This window comes from Lissotriton helveticus, chromosome 3_1, assembly GCF_964261635.1.
Source record: "Lissotriton helveticus chromosome 3_1, aLisHel1.1, whole genome shotgun sequence".
Classification (NCBI taxonomy): Eukaryota; Metazoa; Chordata; class Amphibia; order Caudata; family Salamandridae; genus Lissotriton; species Lissotriton helveticus.
Genome location: NC_136061.1, coordinates 439954764 through 439963878, shown reverse-complemented (window position 1 = coordinate 439963878; position 9115 = coordinate 439954764). Strand labels below are relative to the sequence as shown.

At 44.9% G+C, this 9115-nt stretch overlaps 1 protein-coding gene across 1 annotated transcript in view; it reads left to right on the top strand.

Moving 5' to 3' along the window:
- The first annotated feature begins 2150 nt into the window (after nucleotides 1-2150).
- The window catches only part of ADAM23 (ADAM metallopeptidase domain 23), a 748300-nt gene continuing 741335 nt past the window's right edge, over nucleotides 2151-9115 (top strand). Inside the window, exon 1 of the mRNA XM_078680301.1 lies at nucleotides 2151-2283. Within this exon, the coding sequence (XP_078536427.1) occupies nucleotides 2151-2283 (133 nt within the window). The remainder of the gene's footprint in view (nucleotides 2284-9115) is intronic.

Here is a 9115-nt window from a genome sequence, read left to right as displayed (position 1 = left end):
TATCTAACTTCACACCTAAATTGTGCACCACCACTGTCTGAGGGGCCGGGGAGGTACATCCCTTGGCCACATATTAATGTCCCAACTGGTCTGGGCATCTTCTTAATATCAGAAACAAAAACGCGGAAGAGCTGCAAAGTAATAATGCTCTCTCTATATTTGTGAGTTGCAAGTTCTTTGCATTATCTTTGGGAATTCTGGCAGAGAGAAGCTCCTAAAGAGCTCCCTCATCAAGGAGGAAGTTTTTAAAAAAATGCGTTAAGATTATATATCTGAAAAGGATCAGCACTATACAGTGCTGCCATAAAACGAGGCGCGGTGGTGTCTGAGGCTAGCAGTTCATACATTGCAACCCTTCCAATATAGCACACACACACCTTGCTGCTCAGAACAAAAGCAGACAACATTTCTATGGGCCCGACTTCTTGGCACGTAGACGGCATCCACACTATGAAAAGAGTGGGTGGACTCCGCCTACCCACGTGCACCCTGGACATGTGCCCTGCCCTAAATTGGGGGGAAGTCCACCCTGAGGGTCGCTGTACCTTTCCTCGATAGGAAGTTCCCGCCGTCTGACTCCATATCAGGGATGCGCTGACAGTACAAAGCACGCATGCGCAAGCTCTCCTTCAGGCAACAGTAGCATCAGCACTGAAGCGCGTGCTGAATGAGCTGGGAGTGCAGCCTCAGCAGCGAGACACCGGTGCTGACAGCCGGGCTATACATTTCTGTACAGTGTCAGAGAGGTACACTATTAAAGAACCAGACCAGAGACAGCGCCACGGCGGCTAGATGACTAGAGCTGTTGTTTGTAAGGCCAGATACAGCATTGGCGCTGAAAAGCAGCACGGGTGTAGCTGTGCACAGCAGTGCAGCATTGGGGCTGATAGAATCGCGAGTGAAAAAACAGACAAACCGGTGAGCGGACAGCAGGCAGTGCTGGTAGTGCAACACCAGCGACAGCAGGCAGAACAGTGGGAGAGCCCACTGTTAGAGCAGCATTACAGGCAGCAGCCCCTGAAAGGGCGGTGCTCAGAATAGCATGCAGACATTACTCGAGTTAGGCGCAGCATATCACGGTTGGTGTAGAGGTGGGATTGACCAGCAACAGCATCACTTTGGGGAGAAGAGGGACTACCAGGGATGTTTGCAGCACTAGACAGTATTACCTGGAGGCAATCCTATTGAAGTGTACTGGAACTGCATTTGAACAGCGCTTAATACCCTAACGAGGCATTGAAGCGCTGTATGCCAGGCTGCACGATGACCAGGATTCCAAGATTACTTTGTGGCTGTAGGTTAAATGTGGGATGTGACAGCAGCAACATCATGCGTGGGTCGGTTGTTATAAGTGGGATTGCATCATTAGGCAGTCACGGGGTGGTGTTTACCGGAGCTAGGTGAGTAGCGGCTGGCAAACAGCAGCACTGGTAATGCAGAAAAGCCAGGAACGAAACATGAGCGCTTGAGACAGCCGCAGTGGGAAGAGGCTTGAAAGAGGCTGCATCGGAGACAGCGGTACTGGTGGGGCGATACTAGACCTGACCGGCTGCCGGACTGAGAGAAAGCTGCACTGGGGAGGAGACTGCTCGAGCGTGTGGAACGGCATCAGCACCAGAGACAGCAGCAGTGGGAGGGGGGGCGAGCGGCGCCAGTCAGTATTGGAGACAGCCAGGAGGGAGGGATTGCAGGTGATGGCATAGCAGCACCATAGACAGCGGCAGCGGGAGGGATGCCCAACGCCGGGTGCGCGGAGACGGGAGGGTTTCCCAGCACCGGGAGGGCAGTCTCGGCAACATAGACAGCAGCAGTGGGAGGGATACCTAAAGCTGGGAGGGCAGACTCAGCACCAGCAGAGGGCGAGGGACGGGCCAGATCCCACCAATTGGAGACAGTGTAGCAGGAGCAGCATACCAGCATCACCTCTAGAGAAGGCGGAGGATGCAGCAGGCGGTGGCGGGACTGCAGAAGGCGGTGCGGTTAGCGAACGGGCCCCGGTGATGGCACCTAGATAGCCCCTGCGGCAGGCGGGCAGAAGAGCACCATGCCGCGGACGGCCCGAGAACTGTGACCGCAGCCGCACCCACATCGGCCCACCTACCCCGCAACCTGCCGCAGAGACAGCGCCCCCCGCCCGGGAGCGATGAGCCATGAGGCCGGCAGCCAGCAACCCCCGGCGGCCGCCTAGCCCACCTCCGGGCCCCCTTCCGTACCCTCTCTTGCTTTGCAGCCTGCTCCTGTCCTTCGTACCCCGGGCCTGGGGGTTCTCTGCAGCAAACACCGGTGGGTACCAATTCTGTCCGCTGCGTCCATCAAGCATCGCATGCATGAGATATAGAGCGTGTGCATGCAGAATCATAGCATGCGCTTTTGGGAGTTGCAGTGCCAACATCTGGGGGCCGTGGAAAGACCATGCGGCAAGTGCAGTAGGTGCAAATAAAACAGACGAGCCTATGGAATCTGCACCAGAGCAGGCATCTATAGGGGCCACCGCATGAAGAAGGGATACATGGAATCTATCTATCTATCTATCTATCTATCTATCTATCTATCTATCTATCTATCTATCTATCTATCTATCTATCTATCTATCTATCTATCTATCTATCTATCTGTCTATCTATCTATCTATCTAGCTATGAGAGATGCATATGAAGTCGTATCATGATATCTACACATGGGAGCTATTATTAGCATATAGACGGCGTAGCGTATGTAAATTGAATCACAATATGAACATTACATGATGAGTTAACATTTTTATAGCCAAAACTCTAAAGTATAGCATTGGTATATGATGTGTAAATATGATCTATATCATGACATACGAGAGCTTCAGCACAATCACTCGTAAGCCATAATGACCCTAAATAGAATCTTATCTCACGAACTTAGCATACTCATATAGGTTGATGGCAAGCTCTCGCACAATGACATCAGTATCATATGGGGGATGTAACATGAACATCCAGGACATGTAGCATGTGTACATAGGAGCTATAGTTTGACATTCTAGGATCTAAAGAATAACAACCTCAACAAATTACTGAGTAGTTGAGCAGACATCTTTAGAAAATAGAATATGTGGCAGAGAGTTATGGAAGCTATAGAATGCTTACCTTACACAGGTACATGTGTACTTTATATTATGAACATGTAGGGAAAAACATAGCCACGAAGATTCCACAACATGTATGTTGAAGAGCCTCAGCTGGATCTCATACTAACCACAGAAAGTGTACGTGGGAACTACAACACAACTATATAGGGTTCACAGAATGTCCACATAGCAGATATGGCATAAGCATCCAATGTGCGCATAGGCGATGGAGCATATGTATACAGGAACGGAATGCTATTTATATGTAAAATGTGAGAGCTGTGTATGTTGTGTTATGTGGTCATGACTTAGCGCACAGTCACCAGTTACCTGGCCTCGAAGGGCTTTTCAATGCAGCACCTGTCTGTGCTTGCAGGTTTTCCTTCAAGGGTCTTCCAAGGTTGGTTTCCTTAGACAAAGCCTTGGCCCAGGTGAGAGTGGATAGTGGGGAGTAGAGGTGGGTGTTGAGTTTTTCCTGCAGTTGAGTTTCGTCTGCAGGTGGGTCTTGGGACCTGCCATCAAAGCCCGCGCAGAGTTGTCTTTACGGATGAGCAGGTCAACTGTGGCAGCTTCGTGGAGAAGTCCATCGCTTGGGGTCTCAGACACGTGAGCAGTCTCTCGCTTGGGGCCTCAGCTACGAGGAGCAGTCTCTGGCTTGGAGCCTCAAGCTACGAGGAGCTGTCTCTCGATTGGGGCCTCAGCTAGGAAGGGTAGTTCTCGCTTGTAGCCTCAAGCTACGAGGAGCAGTCTCTCGCTTGGGGCCTCAGCTACGAGGAGCAGTCTCTCGTTTGGGGTCTCAGCTACGAGGAGCAGTCTCTCGCTTGGGGCCTCAGCTACGAGGAGCAGTCTCTCGCTTGGGGCCTCAGCTACGAGGAGCAGTCTCTCGCTTGGGGCCTCAGCTACGAGGAGCAGTCTCTCGCTTGGGACCTCAGCTACGAGGAGCTGTCTCTCGATTGGGGCCTCAGCTAGGAAGGGTAGTTCTCGCTTGTAGCCTCAAGCTACGAGGAGCAGTCTCTCGCTTGGGGCCTCAGCTACGAGGAGCAGTCTCTCGCTTGGGGCCTCAGCTACGAGGAGCAGTCTCTCATTTGGGACCTCAGCTACGAGGAGCTGTCTCTCGATTGGGGCCTCAGCTAGGAAGGGTAGTTCTCGCTTGTAGCCTCAAGCTACGAGGAGCAGTCTCTCGCTTGGGGCCTCAGCTACGAGGAGCAGTCTCTCGCTTGGGGCCTCAGCTACGAGGAGCAGTCTCTGGCTTGGAGACTCAAGCTACGAGGAGCAGTCTCTCACTTGGGACCTCAGCTACGAGGAGCTGTCTCTCGATTGGGGCCTCAGCTAGGAAGGGTAGTTCTCGCTTGTAGCCTCAAGCTACGAGGAGCAGTCTCTCGCTTGGGGCCTCAGCTACGAGGAGCAGTCTCTCGCTTGGGGCCTCAGCTACGAGGGGCAGTCTCTCGCTTGGGGCCTCAGCTACGAGGAGTAGACTCTCGCTGTGGGCCTTGGTGGGAGATGTAGCATGACCATGTAAGGGGGCCATAGCCTATGTATATAGAGGCTATAGTTTGAGCTATTGCATATAGAATATAAACTTGTGGGCAATGTAGCATTAACATACAGGCGATTCATGCAATATACCTGGAACAAATAGAAGTCATTCACTGTTCAGGTGGGAGGTATGTGTGGTACGTCGCTTACCTATATAAAGTCTTGTTTTACTCACCTAGCTTGACTACCAAGCATTCCTATGTGTTTCCTGTTCTGTTTAGAGCGCAGGCCTTGGCCCCAAGGTTCATGTTAGTCGGAGTGGGACTTCCTGGCAGAGGAGCGCTGTTGAAGGATTATTCTTGAATACATATCTCACGTCTTCTGGTCTCCTGAATCATTCACTATATTTTTGTGATAAGATAAGATAAGAATACAGATAAGGGAACTATGGCATATTTGGACCCTAGCGCGTGCAACTAGGATAGGTAGTAGCATCACATGGGCACAATGGCATTAGCATATAGGAGAAATATGCGTACATGGGGGATATAGCTTGAACATATATGACCGCTGGTTTTTGCCTAAAGTAAGTGATATAGCAAGAGCATCTAGAAAATATGACATTGACAAGTCTGACCTCTAGCACTAAAGCATAGGAGACATTGTATAGGCATGAAGAAATATGGAATGTGCAATGCATGGAACAGCATGAACGTGAACAGGATATAGCCTGTGTCTCCAACATGTATATTGTGCACATATATACCATACAGCATACAAGGTCAGTCAATATTTCATGTGCATAATGGAGTACAATATATGGGAGGCAGTAATCACTATAAAAAACTGTCCATAATTTCGTTATTACAGTGAAATGTGACATCTCTAATCACCTCTAATAACGGAATGACGTACCTGCTCACCTGTAATAACTTATTACAGATGAGTTGTGGTGAGAGCTGGTTTTTCGCTGTTCTGTTTTTTCAAAAAAGGACAGTTACCTCAGAAAGGTTTTGCATGCTATGAGTAATTATAGTGAAAAGAGACTCTATATGCATGTTCCTACACTTTTATAATACATCATTTTTTTAATTGACCTACACTAAGCTTATTGTAATATCTTTTTGCAACAAATTATTCACTGTGTTTTTTTTCTGTTAGGTTTGTACAACAGATTTCACTTTAATTTTTCATGTCTGTAACCATACTATCTCTTTTATAGAAAAGAACAAGACACCAATAATTTTAACATTTTGTGGGAAGGGTGAATGTATGACTGTGCATTATAACAGTTTAAATACCTTGTACTGTACTTTAAAATGAAATTGCAATTCAACGACATATTTTTTTGATTATAAAGAAACTCGGCCTTTGACCTCATTCTTCTATATGGTCACCCAACTGCTCCGTGACTTTCAATAGCGTCATAAAGTACAGGGGGTACTAAATCCCATATATATTATGCCTATATATAAATTGAAAGATGGACAAATACGCACTTTTGCCGATAAATCTGCATTCAAAAGTAAGGGGTTTAGTGCAGCCACATCTTAACAAGCATTTGCAAAGCCACTTGGCCTGGCATTGGTCGTCAGCCTTCCAGCAATTATTGTTTTGTTTTGTCATGGTTTTTAAAACTATATTGTTTGGGAATATACCAGTATTTTGGAAAAAGGGGACCCCTATATATTATAGTTCTACTTGCTATACATAGGGAAGGAACAAGACATTTGGAAAAGGTCTATAGCCAAGTAGTACAGATTCTTTTTTAGATTTCAATATTCGAATGTTTAGGTATATCAACATATATCGTCCAACTGTAGTAAGACACTTCAAAAAGATAACTTATTTGATATTAAATTTTATTAATGATTTATGTTTTACATACGAAAAATGTTTATATATCTTTTTGTTGATTTTTTGTATATTTCTCTTTTTTTGTCACATTAGCAATTTATGAAGAACAGTACAGTGTATAAAGTGACTGATATTATACATAAGACTCGTGTATTTACATATTCATCTAAATTCAGAAAAGGTTTAAAAAACATGAACACAGAAAATAGAAGACATAATCAAAAAACTAAAAAAACTCAGCAATTGAGTTGAAGGCAATACGGTAGATAACACTACGCGCGTTTCGGCTCTTGGGCCTTCTTCAGGTGACCGTCTATTGCTAGCAGGACAAATTGATAGACCCAGACTAGATGTATGGCAGCAGTGAATTCAGAACAGCTGCAGAATGGAGGAGTTGTTCAGGTATAAAGATACGGGATATAGCAGGACAAATTGATAGACCCAGACTAGATGTATGGCAGCAGTGAATTCAGAACAGCTGCAGAATGGAGGAGTTGTTCAGGTGTAAGGATACGGGATATATCTTCCTTTTTCATAAGCGTAGTTGGCAAAGAAGCTTAGCAGTGATTCTGTATCGTCTTTGGTAGTCTGTGGATGAGCTTATAAGTGATGATCTGTTATATTTCAGACATCGTGAGCATGGCCAATGTTTTAGCGGTATTTGGCAGCGAGACTTGTAATTGAGAATCTTGTGTTTTCCAGGAGTTCGAATCAGATGTAGGTGTGCAGATTACTGCAAAAAACGTAACTGTTGGTAGTCAGTTGGTAGCGAGGAACTCCCGGTATTCTTACATGAAGATAAATCGGCTGTGTATGAGCAAGGCAGTCGGGTTTCAAAAGAAACCCGACTGCCTTGCTCATACACTGCTAAGCTTCTTTGCCAACTACGCTTATGAAAAAGGAAGATATATCCCGTATCCTTACACCTGAACAACTCCTCCATTCTGCAGCTGTTCTGAATTCACTGCTGCCATACATCTAGTCTGGGTCTATCAATTTGTCCTGATATATCCCGTATCTTTATACCTGAACAACTCCTCCATTCTGCAGCTGTTCTGAATTCACTGCTGCCATACATCTAGTCTGGGTCTATCAATTTGTCCTGCTAGCAATAGACGGTCACCTGAAGAAGGCCCAAGAGCCGAAACGCGCGTAGTGTTATCTACCGTATTGCCTTCAACTCAATTGCTGAGTTTTTTTAGTTTTTTGATTATGTCTTCTATTTTCTGTGTTCATGTTTTTTAAACCTTTTCTGAATTTAGATGAATATGTAAATACACGAGTCTTATGTATAATATCAGTCACTTTATACACTGTACTGTTCTTCATAAATTGCTAATGTGACAAAAAAAGAGAAATATACAAAAAATCAACAAAAAGATATATAAAAATTTTTCGTATGTAAAACATAAATCATTAATAAAATTTAATATCAAATAAGTTATCTTTTTGAAGTGTCTTACTACAGTTGGACGATATATGTTGATATACCTAAACATTCGAATATTGAAATCTAAAAAAGAATCTGTACTACTTGGCTATAGACCTTTTCCAAATGTCTTGGGAATATACCAGGCCATTAAAAAAAAAAACATTTGCTACAGGCAAAAAAGTGTATTTTGGGCTTAAAAAACCGCACATCACCATAGTACTCCCTGGCACTGAAGGGAACTACTTTGTTTGTGGATGTTTTCCTTATGAAAGGGTGGCATGCTGTAACTCGTAGTGAAGTCAGCCAGAGGCTAAAGTGGGCTGATATATTGCCCCGTAATGCATGTTGAACTGGGTGGAAGAAAACATGCAAAGTACACTGTTGAAATTAAAACAAAAATATATTCCTGTAATAATTCAGTTTATTAGATTGAACATAACACCTCCAAATGACAACTCACTGAGCTTCAACTGTCAACATTCCAACGGACAGAGCAGCCTGGAACATTCTATAATGGGATATATATATATGTTATTTGAGATGTCATCAGTGATGTCATCAGTGATGTCACTGACCATGTCATGAATGATGCAATATGTAATGTCATTAGCAGTGCATTGTGGGGGTGCGAGTTATAGTTAGCTGAACTAACTATAACGGCGGAATTTCTCTGGGTTTGTATGAGTGAAATGTCCAACTAACTATAACTTCAATGAAACCTCTGTTTTTTTTCAGTGAATTTTTAAGGTTTTTTAAGTGCTAATTTCTAACTATAACGTGCCTGAAACCTATGGTTTTTCAGTGAATTTCAAAGATTTTTAAAATGCTAATTTCTAACTATAACGTCCCTAAAACCTATGTTTTTTTTCATTGAATTTCAAAGGTTTTTTTAAATGTTAATTTCTAACTATAACATACCAGTCGCGTTTCCAGAGTGGTGGAGAAAGGTGAGAGTGGCCTCAGAAACACCTCTTAACAATCCCACTGTGTGGGACTTACTGGAGGTAACAGGAGTAGTAGTTTGTCCCCAACGTCAACCTTGGGGGCCAACTATCCCTTTTATTACCAGTATGTCCCACACAGCAGGATTGCTAACTTCTTATATCAGGCCCGCCCCTCCCTTCATCACTTTGCAAACATGCCACTTAGCATGTTGTAAGTTGGGAGATTAAGTCCTCTTGAATCCTGAGGGTTCCTGGGGGCCAACTAGCCCACCAGGTACCTCCAGTAAGCGTCATAGAGCTGCTATG